The sequence below is a fragment of the Apteryx rowi genome, unplaced genomic scaffold (assembly GCF_003343035.1).
Source record: "Apteryx rowi isolate R43461 unplaced genomic scaffold, aptRow1 scaffold_133, whole genome shotgun sequence".
Taxonomy (NCBI): Eukaryota; Metazoa; Chordata; class Aves; order Apterygiformes; family Apterygidae; genus Apteryx; species Apteryx rowi.
Window position 1 is genome coordinate 1,430,230 of NW_020447564.1, and position 19,190 is coordinate 1,449,419.

The window sequence follows — 19,190 nt, forward strand, 5'->3', positions numbered from 1 at the left end:
CAGATAATAGTATCCTATTACCTTAGAGTTATGGGGTGGTGTCTGGCTGCTTTCATGTAATTTTTAAAAGAGGAGAAAGTGGGATTAATTCAGCTGAAAGACTGCTGAAACTTGAAGCATTTTACACAGTTTGCACTGACACTCCTAGAATCTTCTATGTCTGACATAATGTATTTTTTTTAATTTCAGTTCCACACATGAGAAGAAGAGCAGAACAAATATGGTTGTGAAACAAGGAAGATTTTACCTGAGGCATAACACTCTGTCAGAAGATATACCCATTGCCATCATATTTAAGGTAATACAGGTTTGGTTCAAAAAAATCCAAATTGTAGTTCAAGAATGAGGATCAGCAGCAGCTCTCAGAAGTTAGTATGTACAGAAGGACATGGCAGGGTTGAGGGAAAGCAAGCTATTTTCCACTGAGAAGTGGTGTCTGTTGTACAGTGTTTTTCTGCAAGGACAGTATTGCTGTGTCGGATGAATGGGTGCTACCCCCTTATTGCTGTGCAAGGTCCCTTTGCACTGCTGCTTGTGTTTCTGTTGCAACAGAAAGTCAGAAAGCTTTTGGTTTCTTTTGTTTTGAGCTGTGTGGCAAATTTGAGTTAAGAATTTTTTTTTTTTTTTAAACTTTGAGACTACTGAGGAGCTCAACTCCTTTCATTTCAGACCCAGTGCTGCATGGCATAGCCCTGAGGTGTTTATACTTGGCTTCCAGTCGTAGCCATAGGGTAAACTTACAGCTTTTGGGGAAGTATTGCATTTCCTAGACCTAGTCCTAAATCCATTAAGATTACTGGAATAGCTTGCTTTTCTTGACAGTTTAGTTCCTTCCCCTGTGAATGAGCTGTCTTAATCTTTCACTTGGACTCTCTCAAGTCTCAGATTCCCTGTCTGAATCAGGAATGCTCACCTGTATCTTCAGTGTAATGAATGCCTTGAATTGACATCATAGCTTTGAAGAAACCACCAGTGGAGCTGTAGAAAGGGCAGCACGAAAAGCACCCACCTTTGGTACTGTACAGGAGTTTGGGAGTATTTGCCCTGCTGGCTGAGCTGGTTACAGTGTCATACTTCCCTCACTGCCTGTGACACTGCCAGAACTGTTTCTGTCACCCTCAGCTTCTCTCTTTCATTTGAGCCTACTCATGTTCACACACATCCAGAGACAAACTGAAGGCATCTCCATCTGCCTAACGGGACTGGAAGCAAGCTGGTAACCCACCTGTCGGTGGCATCAAATGCCCAGGCTAGAGAGAGTCTCAGCGGTGGAGAGGCAGGTGCTGTCAGGCTGCTGGGGAGGAGAACAGGGCATGGCAGGGCTGGGCTAGGATCTGTCCCCCCCTCCCAGGGGCCAGTAACTGCTTCCTGTCCTGCAGGCTTCATTGCCTGTGGGTTTGCAGCCTGGGGGAGCACACGTGCAGAGCAAAATTGGTCAGCAGGCCTGGATGCACTGTGTTTGGAGGGAAGGAGGTTCAGGGCACTAAAATGCACCCCCCTGGATCTGCCTACCAATAGAAGTAAATCCTTTCAATCTCTTTCAATCTTAAGTGTTTGCTTAACTGTTTGCTGTTACAGCAAAGGAAATGCTGGGCAGGTGATAATCGCTTGAGGAAATAAATTGCCAGGAGAGGGCAGCACTTGCTCACAGCATCCATACAATTCCTGCCAGCAGTGCTAATGTGTTGGACTTAGCCAGCAACTACAGACTTTTTCTGTATTACCACAACTCTTTGGCTACACAAGAGTTGTAAGAATCAGTTTTTTTCTAGGAAATGCTTTGTTTTTGCAAATAGAAAATAGATAAATAATGGTTGGATTTAGACTTGAGAAACAAATGCCTGTTACCTCTGATTATGCTAGTCTCTTCAGGTAGTTGGAGATAATCTGGTTTTACTGACCAGTGTTAAAGGAGGTTGAGAAATGATGTATGGGCAGAAGTGCTCTGTAAAAGTGTCAGAATTAAGTTCATAACTTTTTCTGCTGCAGAAAAGTGTTAATGTGAATCTTAATCCAAGTACCAAAGTACTTATGCTCAAGTACCAAACAGCTGGATTCCACCTTCACTTGTAGACTTTTATTACATATTGTCACCCCCTGCTGGTACAAATAAATATCTGCCTACAGAAAAGCAACTGTTCTGGGTTATTAATCTGCGGAGGTTGCTTTTTTTTTTTCCTAGCAGCGTTGTAATCACTACTTGATCATGTTCTGCCAACGCTTGCTATAATTTTCCCCTTGCCTACATATATCCTTTAAGTCCTATATAAATGTTGCTTTTTAATTATTTATTAAATAATACTGTACAAGATGCTCTTGGCAGTTCCTGTAGCAAAATAACTTGATTGAAGATTTGTATTGATTTAATCCAATAGGGAATTAGTTGCTCCTGTTTTAACAATTCTGTACCATCTTTGGTACACAACAAAAATGTACCATCTTTGACCAGCACTTATTGTCCTCATGGATGATAATCTTCCTTACCTTTCCTTTCAATGACTTGTTAACTTGAGATACCTTCTATCCACATTGGATGACTTTCCAACTGGAAACAAAAAATCCTGGATAGTCTTTGCAACGGATCCTTAGGCAGATGGCAGCTTCCCATCTTTCTTTTTTGAGCATTGCTGTAATGGGGATATTACTTCGTTGTATTTAACTATTAAAAGTGAAGCTACAAAGCCTATAGTCCTGAAACTTGAAATTCCCAATCCCACTAAGGATCTATGTGTAGCCTCAACAATCTCACATATCAGTATTATACATAGGAGATATGTTGGAAAAGCAAGGAGAGTAATTTAGCTCTGCTGAGGCCCAGGCCTCAGGAAATTTTTCTTTATGCCTTATCTCAATGCCTGCACCATGCATCCATGGGGCATGGGTCTTTCTTGTTACCAATAAGTGTTCTTGTTCTTGTAATTTAGAGATTGTATCACAGTGCATGTCTGTAAGGGCCAAACTTAAGTTGCCAGACAACCTTAGTTCTGAAGTTTTAAGTTGCTTTTGCATCCTTAACCTTTACAGTAGTAACTGGTTGTATAAATTCAGATTAAAAAGTAAACTGAGAAAACAGTGGCAAAAATTCATTGCTGTGCACTTCCTACCAGGCCATCATCCAGACTGCAACAAAGTTCCACCAAGCTTTTATGACTTGACTAAGAGAATGACCGGTAATTTGTAGTGGGCTACTATCCCATGCATAGGCCAGCTAGAGGAAACACTTTTGTCAGGGACTTACACAGCTGTCTGAGAGCTGGTAGGAGAAGGCTGAGCAATCTTGGATTCTCTTTCTAGTCCCAATGTCGATAAACGACCCGCAGTTCTTATAAATTACTTAAGAAGTAGATCGGGTGCAGAAATTCATTGTAGCTTTATGGAAAAGGAAGAGAGTATCAGAGATCTGTATCAGAGATCTCTGATCAGGCTACTGCAAGTGTAAAATGGAGGTAACAATGTCTCTTAGAAATTTTGGTCCTAAAAGCAAGGGCTGTGATGTAGAGAGCATTACAAACACCATCCACTGAAAGAGCTGAGGCCTAGGACTCAGAAGAGCTCATTTGAAATAGAACCTAAGAGCACTTCTGTGTTCAGGCATGAATCATGGATACATCTTGGCTACATGGCAGGACAAGACCCATATGTACAGTATTCCCCTTTCCTTCCTCCCCGTGCAAGAAAAGAAAGAAACCCAGGTGCGTAGGTTGTGGGAAGGGGTGGGAACAGTAATGCCACTGTAAAGGTCCCTTGGTCTGGGTAGCTGGGGGATTAGGTCTGTGTACGGTCACCCCAAAGAGGGCATCTGCCCTGCAGTTCATCCTGACCCATAGTCTCTTCTAAACTGCAAGCCTGAGTGAGTTGTTCTGCTTCTTTGCTTTTGTGCCATCCAGACGTATAAGGAGCTTTGTGATTGGCATATTTGGGGATTTATCGGCTAGTCTCACTGAGCATGTGTAGGGTTGTCGTTTTGTGACGTTTAACAGTTGACCAAAGCTAGATGAAATCTGTTAGGCTACAAAAGGCATGTTCCTGGCACTGTTCTAGGACACACTTGAAGTTGCTGCTCTTCAGACATGGGGAAGCTAGAAATCTCTGTTGTTGTGCTGGCTTCAACATTTTTTTTCCTGACCTTTCTTCCTGCAAGTGACCGAAGCAGGAGCGCAACTCCTTGTATACGTAAGTACAGTTGTTAGTTTGAAGTAGTCATGTAACGTGGACAGTTTTGCCCCCAAAGTATGTACTTGTGAAGGCTTTTAAGAGACTGTAAACTGCCTTGTAATGGGAGATGTTATACAAAACTAAATACACTCTTATTTCCTGCTCACTGTATAACATTGCTTCATTAGTTAAGATACATGTATAACCAGAACAGTATTTAAGATGTCTTCGGTTGATTTGCAATCCCTAGAGACCTTTGTTTTGGCTGTATAAGTTTCAGTGGTGCACAGATCATGTGAACTGTGTGTAGTGTTTTTTTGAGTATGTCAGGCTGTGGGAAACTGTCAACTACACATGCTTTACTCAGGGAAGCTCAGGCAGTTTTAGATAGTAATGAGTGTTAGAGGAGGCGTGGAGTATTTGTGTGGTCCTGAAGGATGTTTCTATTTTGGAAAACATCAGGGTTACACAAATGAGGTTACAAAGCTGCTGCTTTTGCAGGGAGGTGCCTACATTGCAGAAAGCTGCAGTCATTTGAAGGTTAGGGTTATTTTTCTTTTTGTGTGAGTGATCTTAATTCAGTAGACTTCAGTGAGTAGTGGGACCTGAGTAAAGGAAGGTTGCATGCTGTACAAAAACTAGTTGGGGAAGGAAGAGAATGATAAACAGCGTAGAGGAGTTAAAAGTTGAATTGTATGACCTAAGTCATTGGGAGACGTATCTTTAGATTAAGAAAGACCTTCTATTTGACCTATATGTGGGGGCTATAAGGAACATGCTCTAGGACCTGCAGCAAAAGATTTGAACAGCAGGTCAAGTTTCATTTTTAAAAACCTATTTTAGTTTTGGAGCTGTAAAGATGCAACTCTAGAGGATCAGTTGAATGGTGGTCTTACTGGATCTGCAGAATTATGGATTCCCATGGCTGTAGTTTCATAGCTCACATTTGTTGAATTATGAAAGTTCCACACCAATTCCATCTGCGATGTCAACCCCGAACTTCCCTGACATCTTTTTAATCCAGTCATCTGCCTGTCTCCATTCTGTAATTTAGCCTGAGAGACTGCAGAACTGCATTCTAGGGAAGTGCCATGGAAACGCCTAGACATCATCATTAAGATGTGATCGAGGGGAGGAAGAACTGGTCGGTGTCTCTCTCTCTCTCTCTCCCTCTCCCTCTCTCTCTCTCTCTCTCTCTCTCTCTCACTCTCTCTCACACACACACACACACGCACATACATACACACATATATATCGTGGGCAGCAGGAGCCTCCCCAGTCCTAGAAAGTGGTTGACCCCAGTAGACTATTTTCTCCCACTTGAACTCAGAATGATCTGAATTTTTGGATGCTTTGACTTGTCACCCTTAGGTACATTGATTACTAGCTTTCCTACCACGCTCTACAACATCCTGCTACCATTTCCTTCCTCATCCTTTCATTGCTCCTGTTAGGTTATCCCTTTGCAACATCTCCTTTCCCCCTCCTGTAAAATTATCCCTTTGCAATGTTTTCTTCCACTCAAACAAGACGACTTGTCTCATGCTTTGTTTTTATGTTAATTCCCTTTCTCTCAGCTTTGTCCTTGGATGATCAGCACTTTAAGCACCGGCCCCATTCCTACTTTGCATGTCCTGAATATTCCTGTAACACAAGCAAATGCCCGGGAATATCTCGTTGCTATCCTAGCGATACTACAGGCTAATTCTGGAGTGCCTTTTTTTTTGTTTTGTTTTGTTTTTTAAGTGGTGCAACCTCAGGGCCTAAATTACAAGAAAAGAAAGCGTTATGATTGCAGATCTATCTGATACCAGCATGTGTCTGTTGCTTGTCCTGTTAATGTTGTGTGTAGGTGGATTTGTGTGTGCAGCTCTGTTCATGTTTGAGAATACAGAGGGGAGTAAATGGATTTACTTGTAGTCTATTGTATCAGCACATCTTCTTCAGTCATTACTCCTAGGCTAATTTCTCATAATTTGCACTTATCAAACAATATGACAAATGTTGTTTGCTGACATATCCCAGCCATATGCAGAAATTCAGAATTCCTAAGTGGGTTTGCTGCTACAAACTCAAAGTACAAAATCCACACTGGTGCAATGATATGTCCTAATCTCATCTTGTTTCTGTCAGATTTTTAATTGGAGAGTTCCTTAAGTTAGAAGAAATGGTCAACCTTCTTTAGTTTACCATGGCTTTCTGTTTTTAAATGGACAAAAGTATAGTATAGCTGCACGTTGATTTTTCTGCTTTTGTTCACTGTTTACATGACTGTTATGATCTGGCTGTCATCCCAAAATTAACTTGGTGGAAAGAAACAGGGTGGTATCTTATCAACTTGCATTTGACTTGCTTTAGGTAAATGTATTCTGATTATACGTGCCCAGAATGCGCAAAGAATTCCCTTAATAAATTTGTGCTCTTTTCTGGCATAAGTGCAGTAATAGAATCAGTCCAGTTGTAGATCCTAAACTGGTTTGCTGGTCAGCTCTTAAGTCCTAGATGCTTGGAAAATGCATATTGTGAAGCTTTTGTGCCGTTGTAGACTTTCCCTTTTGAGTCTTGCTGTCAATTCATGATGGATTTTGATAACTTCCCTGCTGGGATTTTTAGATACTGTGTAACCATCTTCAAAGAGGCAAATAGGCATAGAAATACTTGAAAAACAGATATCTGACTTACAGTAATATCACTTGTTCAAATTCTGCTAGTGAAAGGTGCCTTGAGATCACTGGGATGACTGCATAGTGGGAACGAACCACAATGAAGCGCTGTTACTTGGTGAAGTAACTGTATCTTGGTTTGGCACTCAAGTCTGTCTGAGATTATGGAACTGAGATCTGTGCTTTGCACTGAAACCTGAATTCTCACACTGTTGTAGGTGTGTGCTGCTTGTAATTTCTAATAAACCACAAGGTGAAGGGACAGTGTTTTAGCTTAAAGGAAATTCAACCACTTCTTTTTTGAAAAAGAGAAGAAAAGGCTGGGTATTTGAGAATCAGGGCAACAGAGTTTTGCAGAGGGATAGCATTAGGTAGGTGTTAAGCAAAATAACACCCAGTGAAGGTAATAAAATGAGAAGGTATTTGTGCATTTTTGAGGAAAATGTGAATTTTTGGGGCACTGCCAGTTTTTAATGAGAACCAGAATGCTAGGGTCTACATAAGCCATTATTTACAATGGTCTTTGTGGCAGGCAGTTTAAGGAATAATATGAATGCAAACATAACTTCCTCACAAACTTCTGAGAAACATATTATAACTCAACCAGAAGAGGTTTAGTGAGATTATTCTGTTTCTTGATATGGCAAAGCTCCAGACAAATGTGTGAAGAGGGGAGCTTTAGCACCATCTGGAATCCACAAAGGCCTTCGCTGCTGGCTGCCACCTTGAAACACTTACTGACAGAGAGATTTTTCTAAACCTGTTAAGCACTTTCTTAGTTTATTAAGCTTTTTCCGCAGCATAGAGTCTAACAAGGTGTCCAAGGATCAGTGAAATAATAGAATGGCTTTCAAGTGGAATTGTGTAGTGAAGTCATCTTCTAAATGCAAAGAGCTGCAAAGGAGGCATGCTGTAAAAATTTCTCAGATAGGATGTTCTGTAACACAGACAACTGAGTTCACAAAACTGCTTGTGGTAAGAGACCACGTGTAATCTCTTAAGTAATTTCATCTTCCTCTATTTATTGTAGATTCTGAATTGGTTTTCATTGTTGCACATATGAGTTTGCTATTACCTGGTATTTATTTTTCATAAAAGAAAGAATAGCATTTAGCTCCTGTCAGTGAAGAAAAAGACATTCTCCAAAGAGTATGTGTGTGTTCCTGCTGCTTATCAAGATTTCAATTTTGGGTTCTTCCATAGCTAGAATATGTGCTGCCAGTGCCAGATGGCACAGTTTCTGAGAGAAGAACTAGCTCTCGCTTAGTAGTAGTGCTGACAAACAATACCAAATTAGCATAAGCAAATGTCAGTGAGTTAACATAAAGCCTGTGCTATTTCTGTCTTTTCTTCTTTTTCTAGGCCATGGGTGTTGAGAGTGACCAAGAGATTGTACAGATGATTGGCACAGAGGAACATGTGATGGCTGCATTTGCTCCTAGTCTGGAAGAATGCCAAAAAGCTCAGATTTTTACACAGATGCAGGTGTGTCTTTTCACATGGCCAGCGGCCATAACATCTAAAGAGGATGGGTATTGACCACTTGTTTGTGGATTGCTGACACAGCTACTTTGTGTTTTAAGGTTTGTTTTTTGGGGTTATTTTAAGCTGAGGGTTTTTAGGGGGACAGGACTTTTCAAAAGTGATGCTTTGCTCTAATTGTCAAACTGGAAAGAGACAAAGTCAAGAAATACTTTGTTCTGAGAAGTCAAGAGATATGTTTTAATGTATATGACCAGTAGCGATGCCCATGAGACTAGGGGTATTTGTTGAAAGCGATTCATGTTTTTTAAGAAGGAATTGCATGCCATGTTCCACAGGAGCCCCCTTGACATGGGCATGACCATTTCATCGTGAGTAGATGTTCTACTCCAATTTTGATCTCTTGTATAAAGTGCGCAACAACAGCCACCGTTCCTCCTGCTAAAGACTGTCCAGAATTCTGTTCAGCTCTTGTGTACTTTTTGATTAGCTGGAACATTTTGCTGTCAGCATTTCTATCATGTAATCTGCTAGAAGAAGCTTTTGAAGATTAGTCTTATTCCTGCTATTGTAAATATTATCAAGTCTTTCCACATGTAATCTTGAGTGTTGTAAGGTGGGCATCTTTCTAGTTTGTATCTTTTGGGACTTGTCAGGGTTTGAAGTAGCACGAAAGCCTTCTTAATTAGGGGTCAGAAGAATAAAGTGGTGAAGCTGGAGGAACATACAAAAGTATGAGACATCCAGGAAAGTAGGAAAACAGAAATATAGAAGTTACTCTGTGCAAGAAGTGCCAAATGAAAGGAAGAGGGAGTTAGCTATTTGGGAAGAAGGTGAATAGGTGGAAAGGATATTCTGTTGCCTACTGGAGAGGCTAATTCTCTGACATAAGGGGCATGGTTTTAGTTCCAGATGTGAACTTTCTGTGTGGATCTGGATTATTTCTTTAACTAATCTGACCCTGAATTCAGCAGATTCATTCCTTTCTTCAGAAAACTGATAAGAGAGTAAGAACCTGTTAATGACTGCAAGGTACTCTTGGGCATAGGTAGATGTGGCTGCCACACAGTGGCATTTTTGCCTAGGATGCACTTTGCTGTTTCATTATACCTGCATGAAGCTCAGCAAGTGTACAAAAGAGTTGGAGATGAAAAATCAAATGAAAGAAACTGGATGTCTTTGTGATTTATATAGTCCTTTTTCTTATATCTCTGCAATCCCCATTCTTTTAGTATTGTAGTAATCATGCTCTTTTACCACTTCTTATTCCAAATGTTATCAACATCTGTTGAACAACATCTATCGGTTGTGTCAGTTGTCCAAGAATTTTGTATTCAATATTTTTTCATCATCATCACTTACATATTAGGTATGTTTCACTTTGTCTGGAGTTTGTCATCTGTGGCTAGTGGGAGTGCATTTATTGAAGAATCCATACAGCTCTCCTTAATGTGTGTATATTTCTATGGGTAACAATTCTGATATTAACTCAGGTTAATCAATCCACTTGACAGGCATTGAAGTACATTGGAAACAAGGTACGAAGGCAGAGGATGTGGGGAGGCCCAAAGAAAACAAAGATGGAAGAAGCACGAGAGTTGCTAGCATCAACTATTCTGACACATGTTCTTGTACGTAATGTTTTCTTTAACTGGAGTAAATTTGCAGGCTTATTTTCTGAGATGAGGCAATATTTCTGCTTCTTGAGGCCAGGTCAAAGTCTGTAACACTGTACTACAGTGTCTGAAATCTTTCCATAGGAAAAGAAAAACCCTGTTGATTCTGTTGTAGAGCTCAGCAGAGTTCTAATAAAGTTTTACAATAGAGGAGAGAAAACCTAAAGTGAATAGCGAAATGCTCGTGAGACTTAAGATGGTTTAAAGTCCACTGGCTAGGGAGATACCATTTAGTCTGTATTTGTCCACTGTCACCCTCTTGCCTACATTGGAACATGGTGTTGTAGGAGCACTCACACCTGTAATTCTTCTGGGCAGCTTTGGTGCCAGCTAGAGTCAGATAAAAACTAAATCTGCAAAATATTCACAATGGGAATGCTTCTATTTAATGAAAATTTGAAGGTATTCTTTCTTACAGTCTTTTAAGAAATGGCCAGACAATGCATCAGTTGCATATGGCATCGATCCTGCTGAAAACAGACTAGGAGCTGATGATCTTACAGGAGCTGATCAGGATGCAATAGTGCTGAGTTATGAATGAAACTGTCTCTGATCTTCCTCGCAGAAGAGAGTTCCTACAGTACAAGAACTTAAGATTTATCCAGGCTCAGTGTTGGGAAGAAGACAGGTAGACTTCTGCAAAGTGTGGTTTCATTTGTAACCTACAGGGGTGAAAAGTACAAATTTGATTGAAATATGAAGTGATGAGGCAGTTGCAAGTCTTAGTTGGTAATGACATGCAACAGTTGGAAAATGAGCAGGAAAAAAATGGTCCCTATCACAGGATCATGCAGGTGTTTGTAGCCTGTGTGAAGAGAAACTGTTCTGTATGGCAAAGTCGATACAACCTTTATGATGTGAGCTTTGTTGGCAGGGGAATATATCTTTTTTTGCTTTGTATCTAAGATAAGTAAATCATCCTCAAATTAAAGAGGAAAATTTGGATTAAGTCAAAAATAATCTGAATGTTTATGAAATGCTGCACCATTGAACTGTTTATCATCCTATGTGTTTTTTCTGCATAGTCAGGCAATATTAGCTGTTGTCAGGACCTTACCCTCATGACCTATACCTTTGTTCTGGTTTATTTTCCGTTTACCTTTTGTTTCAATTCCACTGATGTATATTACTTTTAGGGTTATTTTTTAAGAAGGTAAAGTGCACAAATGCCCTTCTTAACTCTTCACTCAGCCCAGATTCCCTTTTAAGTGTGTCTTTGCCAGAGTAAGAACTGAGGGATTGCTCCTGAAACATCAGTCTCTTCTTTTTTTTTTGGTTACAGGTGAAGGAATTCAATTTTCGTGCCAAATGCATTTACACAGCAGTGATGGTGCGCAGAGTAATTCTGGCCCAAGGTGAAAATAAAGTTGATGACAGAGATTACTACGGAAATAAACGTTTGGAGTTGGCTGGACAGGTGGGTTTCTACTTGGCACTAAGGGCTCTTTTGAGGTTTTGTTAATATCTACATTTAAAAGATGCAAGAATAAGGAGCATCACTGCCTTCTTGACTGAAGTGTTTTTCCTCTCATTTTATTGTCTTGGCTTTTCTGTGTTGACTCATAGATATGCTTCCCCTGATTGGGACTAATAAATTGTATCCTCATGTCTGTGCGGCAGCTATCCTCACTTTTATGCCAGGTGAAATGAGAGAGCAGTGTAAATATGGCATCAGGTCTTGTTCCATTATAACACTGTTAGTACCAACAAGGCAGCCGTAAAATCCATCTTCCAATGTCCCTCTGTAAGTGACAGAAGAAGGGAAGGAACTGGGGCCAAGTAGGTGCCTGTTAGATCCAGGCTCTGCCACTGTGAAGAATCCAGCTTGGGTAGCAATTCACGAAACAGCCGCTTGAGTCTGCTGTAATTTGGAAAAGCCTATTTTCAGCTGCTTTTCTAGCCTATAGAGTAGCATGAATCAGGAAAGAAAGTGGTTTAAAGCCTTATTAGACCCTTCCCTTTGAGCTACAAGCTCTGTGCTGAGTCTTCAGGAGAAGCAGCACAAACACTTGCATTTGGTTTCTGAGACTGTTGCTATATGTCTCTTCTGGGTGCAGCTGTGTGTGCTGAAGATGGTAAAATCCTCCACTGCTTCTGTTTGTCCATCAGATGGATGTTATACCCCTCTAGTTCTGCCAGAAGAATGACTTGGAGAAATCTTCAGTTTACTTCAGGCAAAACTTGAGGGGTTTATTTGAATCTTTTAAAAAGGGGTAAGTTAACTTGGCTGACTGATGAGAGTGGATTGCATGAACTTCTGCTCTTGCACTTGCATTTTGGCAGTGGAGGCAGAAGCAGTAACAAAGGACTGGGAATCAGGGGATGGTTTGAGGTGCCTGACTGGCACCATTATTTTGCAGAGAGTGTAGCAGTTTACAGCTGTTGTCCAAACTACTCTATGTTCTTCTGCAGTGAGGACTTGCCTGTCAGGTGAAGGAACTACCTAGCTCCCAGAACATGGATGTTTCTTTACTGTGTGTAATTATCTGATTAAATGGTTTATATAAAGATTGGACTTCGTTGCTCTGCTCTGTAATATTTTAAGTTGGGGTTTTGGCACTCAGTATCTTCTCTGCTTATTGATCTTACATCAGAAACTTAAGACCAGTGTATGCAGCAAGTTGGAGAAACTACATCTCTGGCCCCCACATCCTTGGCATACAGATTTTTGTTATGGCGCAAATAACAGTATCCATTGCTTCTTATTCCTGTCCAGTGTGAATTCTCACCTTCTGTACTTTTTAAGATGTGTCCTTACATATTGCCTCTTGCCCTGTTTTCCTCCCCACCCTGCCCTTAACACGTGCATGCATGCGTGCACACGTGTGAACACATACAGGCACCCCCTCAGCGCAATCAGAGTAAAAGCACATGCTTTGTTTCCTAGTTGTCTGGAAAACTAAGATGACCCTCTTGAATTATCTGAGCATAAATAAAACAACAGAAACTCTTAACCAGAATGGAAAAAAAAAAAAAAAAAAACCTTCCTCAAATCAGTAAGTGATTGTTCATCTAATTTTTTACTCTTGTACTGAAACAGAACTTATTTTTAAAGTGTAAGGAAGAGTAAGAAGACACTAGTGCAATATTCTAATTGGCAATATTCTAATTGGCAAACGTTTTAGGCTCTAATGGATTTATTTGGTTTCTGTTGTGGTACTATTGCTGTAGTTCGGTATGACTGTGATCAATATAAATAGTTGTTGCTCTGTCATCATATTGTTTTTATTTAAATAGATTGAAGAGTAGTGTTTTTTTCTGGTATTTTAGATGCAGAAAATGCAGCAGGTAAAAAATTACTTTTCTACAAGCTGTAAGAAAAAAGCCTCTGCTCATACGGATGTTAACAACCAAAGTCGTTTTAAATTAACTGGGAAAGGTTTTAAACGTAGAGGATCATCATACCAAAGGAAATGTGTATTTTTTCTACATCAAGGAGAGCTATGCAGGGAGGATTTCTAACACTTGATTAAGAGTAGTTCTGGCTCCCCTGTCACATTTTAAATGTTTGTTTCAAGCTGAACGCTTGAATTCCTCATTGCCACATGTTATCAGTGTAATACTAATTTGATTGGATTACAGACTATAAAAAGTGTAAAGAGATTTTATTTTGTCAGTTTCTAAATGTTTATATGTTTAACTAAAGTTTGTGTAGATGAAATAGCCAGTGATTTTTTTTTTCTTTTAATGCCGGTGTGTTCATGGAATTAAAATCCTGTTGCTTTAATATTTGAATAAAGAAAAAAAAGAAAAGATTCCCATGTGAGGAGAAAAACATAGCAGTCTACACAATGTAAAGACATAAAAGGCATTGTGTTTATAAAAATGTGTGAAAACAATAGCTGCTAATTTCACACCCCATGGGACAAGAGAGTACGAAATGTGCTTTAGCTTTAGATAACAGACTTGTATCCACTAGCCAAGCTGATTTACAGAGCTTTCTCTTAGTCTTTCTGCCACTAGAGGCTTGGCAGGCCAGGTGCCAGCTGAGGTGTTAGCAAAACCTACCGATTTCAGGCTTAATCTTTTCACCTACCTTTTCTCTTTCCTTAATGTGTTCATTATTTGCCGAGCATTACTCTGTTCTTTGTCCTCTTTTTTTCTTTTTTTTTTTTTTTTTTTTTGTTTCTAATGCAGCTTGCTTTGTATGGGTGAGATATGGAACAGCCCCAAAATCCGGCACCCTGGAAAGCAAGGGATTTCTACCCTGTGACAAAAGAAAACCGCCTTGACTTCAGAGATTGCCTAATCCCAGCTGTTCTGATAATATAATTAAGGCTGCCTGATGTCTTTAATTTTGCAACCAGTTTGTGTGAAAGGGAGAATTTGGCACTGTAAAGGCTTAAACACTAAATAGCAATCTCAAGGCACCTAATTAGAATTCTCTGACATTAAGCTAATTGGTGAAACTGTATTTCAGCAGCTTAACTTCTTTATTAATTTTTTTCTTAGGATTTTCAATGAAAATCAATTGATGAGCTGTCAGTAATTTTTTTTTTCTTAAATATAATTTGCTCTTCAGTGCTCCTGTCTTAAGCAGGCTGAAAGGCCCTGGACTAACTATGAAATCCATTGAATATTATCACTGGCTTTCCATCCCTTTTCTTTAATCACTTACTCTTGACCTAAATAATGTGGTTATTGTGAGACTCTGCCTTGCAGATAGTCAGAGCTCTTACAGACACAGAGTCTGTGAGGGAAAATGGCAAAGCATGATGCTTTTCAGCCTGGCGAATGTGAGCAAATTGGTGTATTCAGCATTAAGTTATTTTATTAGTTCAGAGAAAAGGAAATACGGCATGATGTCATATTCACTACAGCATGTGGAATTAGGAGATTTTTGCAATTTTGCAATCAAAATATCAGATATGAAAAATTTTCCTGTATGTTTTTTTTATTAGATGTCCATTTAAGTCCTGCCCAGAAACCCGTTGAGATCAATGTATACCATGATTGATTTCAACAGAGTCTAGCTCTTACATAACAAGATTATCAGACATCTAAAAGCTGTGCACATCCCTTCCTCCATTTTATTTTTTTCTCTTCTTGTTTGAAATACGTACCTCAGTCTAGTTTTTGGAGACTTCCGTGAGTTCTCCTTCCTAATACCTGCCTGACTGTGCAAAATGATGAAATGATGGAAGCTAAAAAGCTTTTTTAGAAGAATGGATTGAGTCTCCCTAGTTAAGCTAGAATTTTGCAGTTAAGCTGTTCTTTCTAATGTGTGAGGGACAAGGTGGGAATAAAGTATGTCTTTCCAGAATAGTAGCATTTACTTCTTAAGAATAGGCTCAGGCTTGAAAATTTGTAAATAGATCAGATGAATGAGTTTATGTGGATTATTAATGGATCTTTTAAGAAAATTAGTGTTGACTGCGGTAACCTTTTTTTCCTCAAGTTACTTCAACAGAATAAAATAAAATATTTCCAGGTGTCACACAGGGATGGTACTGGGTGGGAGGGGCAGGTGGTTAAGCTGATATATAACACTAATTTGGATCTATGAACACTAAAGTGTCTCAATACTAATTTGTGTGGATTCACCACAGGGCAGCAGTTAAACTGGATACTTCCAGAAGGACTGGCAGAGTGGATTACATTAAAAAAGAAAAGATATTTGTATGAAAAGTTCAATCTTTTTATCATTTTCATCCTCCATTCTTCCATACTGATAAAGGCTGTGTGTGTGTGTTTCCTTTTTCTGAATAGTGGGGTAACTACACACTCATTCCTTATTAGTCTCTGAGGAGATCACACAAGGATCCTCTTGTGTAGGCGGTTTTGTGCCTCCCCTTTTGATCAGATGTGGGCTTTAATCCTTAACAGTTACTGTGACTTCATCAGTAGGTCCAATTTATGGTCAGCATCTCCAAATCTCTTCCCTTCAAGGGGCACACTCATAATAATCAGGGATCAAGCAGATTTCTTAAAGCAAAGCAGCATTTAAACACCAGAAAAACACGTATCCTAAACAAACTTGTAACTCTAAGTAGACTGTAGACATGTTTAGTTATGGATGCACAGGAAATCTGGTTTGTCAGAACTTCCAGAGAAGAATTTCATACGTGTAAAATGTTGAATACATGGAATTTCAGCCAACTGGATTACTTGTTATTCTCAACACTTCATCTCATAAAGATGCTCTTACTTCTGAGGGAAGCCTGATTCAGATGATCTGTGACATCTCAGGTGAATTGGACATGACTGTATTCTTTTGACAGTGGTGAGAGGGTATCGTCTTTTAGATGTGAATGATACTACAAAGATCAGGAAGGCAGGAGGGTCTACAATACCTTTCTCTCATGCCAAGGCCAGGTAAAAAAAAATACTTGATCAGTTTTCAGCAAAGGATCTGTTTCTGAGCAAATCTGTGAATAAAAACTTGAAAGAGATCCCTCTTTTCTTGGGCGGAGGATGAGGTAGCCCTTGTGACACTAGTGGACAGCATCATCAAGGGATTCTTTTAAGTTGGGGAATACTTACACATCCTCAAAGACAGGAAAGAAGAGGGTTTTTTTTTTAAGTTGTTATGATCAAAAATTGCTTTCTGGAATGTGTGCTCACACGCATGGTGAGTCAGATGGAAAAAAGAGCTTATGAACACCCTAAAAGATTTGGTCTTCCAGGGAAGGATTAATTGTGTTTTAATATACACATCAAATGCTCAGCAGTCACTTTTCGTCTTTTACTCCTAGGAGTGTAGAACCCTAACTTATGATTTTGGCTTGAGATTTTGTTTTAAACTCTCAGTCCTAACTTAAATTGAACTCTCAGCCACTTCCATTGTGGTCTAGAGTTAACATACGGTATTTGTCATCACTGGTTTTCATGGTGTTTTATGGTTAAGTGTTCATCAGTAAGTGTTCATCACTAAGTCTTCATGTCTTGTAGAGTAGACTGTTGAAGATAATCCAGTCCTGCTCTCCATGAAACCCCCTAGGAGTGTTTTATAGCAACTCGGATGTCTGCCTTGAGTTTTCAGATGCTCTTGGTAGGCCTAAATTCATCTGTGATGCTAGTGAAAAGGGCAACTTATAATTTAGGTAGCTGATTTACAGTGTTATTTGCCAAGGGCTTTGGACAGCCCAGCTGGGCATGTAGGTGGAGGAAAACAAATGAAAGCTAGTGGCCCATGCCATGGGCATGAGTGGTTTGCTCTCCTGTTTCCGGAAGGGGAAGAGATGTTGGGACTATATCTAATGTAGGCAGTTATGATTCAGTTTAATTCTGCACATGCAGAAATTAAATGGTGCAACTGGCTCCAGAACGTCTTAGCTTGTGGTGGCTGAATACCTAGCTTGTTCAGCCCTGCAATGCTTTGTACACTGGCAACTACCATTTTTGGCATTTGGTAGCTGCTGCATTTTTAGGCTTTCTGACATTTGGAGCTGCTGTAAAATAGAGTCCCAGGATAGGATTGCCACGCTTTGGAATTTACACTGCTCGCTTGCAAAATTAATCATTGTGAACACTTAAATTTGCATTACATGATACATTTTAAGTATTTTGGGAAATTATTAGTGACTGCAGGGAGAGATTGGGCAAGTTGTAAAAGCAAAGCAAATTAGCAAATAAAGGATCCCAGATTTTGTAGCTTTTTCCTTTTATGGATATTTTAAGAACTAGAAGTAATTAGTATGTATAGTAATATACATACACAGGAAATTGGCTTAAATTATAGTGCTTTTGAAGAGACGTGTTGCTGTTTTTTCCAGTTCACCTGTATTAAGTAGCTTCTTTGTTTAAGGCCCTTCTTTAGGGCTCTGTAGGCCCCTTGTTTTAGGGAGAGATGTGGGCGGGCACTGCAATTTGCAGATAGTAGTACTTCTAGAAAAGGGTGATAGGTATAGAACTCTCTGTAGGCCTCTCCATGGGTGTGTGATTGCAGGTCACATAATCTGTGGAAAAACAAAAAGTAATTAGATAAAAGTTTGTCTGAGTGAGGCAGCTGACTACATAACCTGAGATCTGTACTGTCAGCTGTCAAGAGCAGAGGTTGGTGCTGAGCCAAAAAGAGTCTCTTTTAGTTCTGCTTGTGCAGAAGCTGTGGTATCTTGTGTGCTTCAGTCTGGTTTTGCAAACTATGCACTGCTTCCAAATCCTCTGCTGCTGAACTGCTTCCCCTAACAGCCTCTTACAGGTGGCTTTCTTGTCTGTTTTAAGAAGCCCTGGGAGGGGACACTCAAAACAGCCTTTTTTTTCTTTACTAATAGAGTATCTCAAAGGAGGGACTCTTGTTGCTTTACTGGGATTATTTCCTCCAATAGTAGAACAGAAGCTGTTCTTGCCTCCAAATCATGCGTGCAGTTCAGGGTTGTGTATTTAGGGTGTTTAAGAAATCTTTTAGAAATTGTGACTTTAAAGAAAGGAAGAGGCTGATCAGCCAGATTAATGTAAGATTGGGGAAAACACCTAATAAATGGTAGTATAGGTGTGGATGGGTGTGTTAAGATGTCATGAAGGAACTATCAAAGTAAACCAAAAAGGGATGAATGAGTAGTCTTAGACCATGCTTCTATGCTTTCTGTTAGGATATTATTTCTATTATAATTAGGATATTATTTCTATTATATTACACTTTGTTTTAATAAGGCAAAACCTTGTGAGAAATAGACCAGGTAAGAAACAAAGAGGATTCTTTTTTTTAACTGATCAGAAGTATAAGGTTACAAATATAAGATACCTGTTTTTTTTCCCTGCATTTTTGAGATCTGGAGAAGTATCATTTTTCCTTGAATCCTTTTGTTTTGTATTTCCAGCTTCTGTCTCTTCTATTTGAAGATTTGTTCAAAAAATTTAACTCTGAATTGAAAAAGATAGCTGACCAGGTAATCCCCAAGCAACGAGCAGCTCAATTTGATGTAGTGAAGCATATGCGTCAAGACCAGATCACCAATGGCATGGTCAATGCCATTTCCACAGTAAGTAGTTTTGTCTTAATTCTGGTATGTAAAGTTTTTCCACTGTGTTGAATGATGGAAAAGTGTGAATTTTGTTTTGATGGCTCCACTAGCTTTGGTCATAGAAGCAAATCTATTTAGTACTCTGTGTAGATCATAATTGCAAAAATCTGTAATTGGCACTGCTTTTGGAGTTCATTGAAGGATCATTAATCATCAAACCACTTTTTATTTTACCGTTTGTTTCAAAGTGGTGTTTGAAGTGTTTGTGAAGAAACGATAAAACAAGCAAATTTAGAATACAATAGTGTTTA

The 19,190-nt window shown here is 39.5% G+C and overlaps 1 protein-coding gene across 12 annotated transcripts in view; it reads left to right on the forward strand.

Moving 5' to 3' along the window:
• The window catches only part of POLR3B (RNA polymerase III subunit B), an 86,395-nt gene that overhangs the window by 12,698 nt on the left and 54,507 nt on the right, over window positions 1–19,190 (forward strand). For 11 of the 12 annotated variants that reach the window (XR_003252047.1, XR_003252046.1, XR_003252048.1 and 8 more), the window contains 5 exons: window positions 190–298; window positions 8,181–8,303; window positions 9,815–9,931; window positions 11,259–11,393; window positions 18,736–18,897. Coding sequence is in view for 9 of the 12 variants with exons in the window: in XM_026056784.1 (XP_025912569.1) it covers window positions 190–298; window positions 8,181–8,303; window positions 9,815–9,931; window positions 11,259–11,393; window positions 18,736–18,897 (646 nt within the window). In the remaining 3 variants the exon portion in view is untranslated. The remainder of the gene's footprint in view (window positions 1–189; window positions 299–8,180; window positions 8,304–9,814; window positions 9,932–11,258; window positions 11,394–18,735; window positions 18,898–19,190) is intronic. The other variant, XM_026056778.1, reaches the window with a different exon arrangement.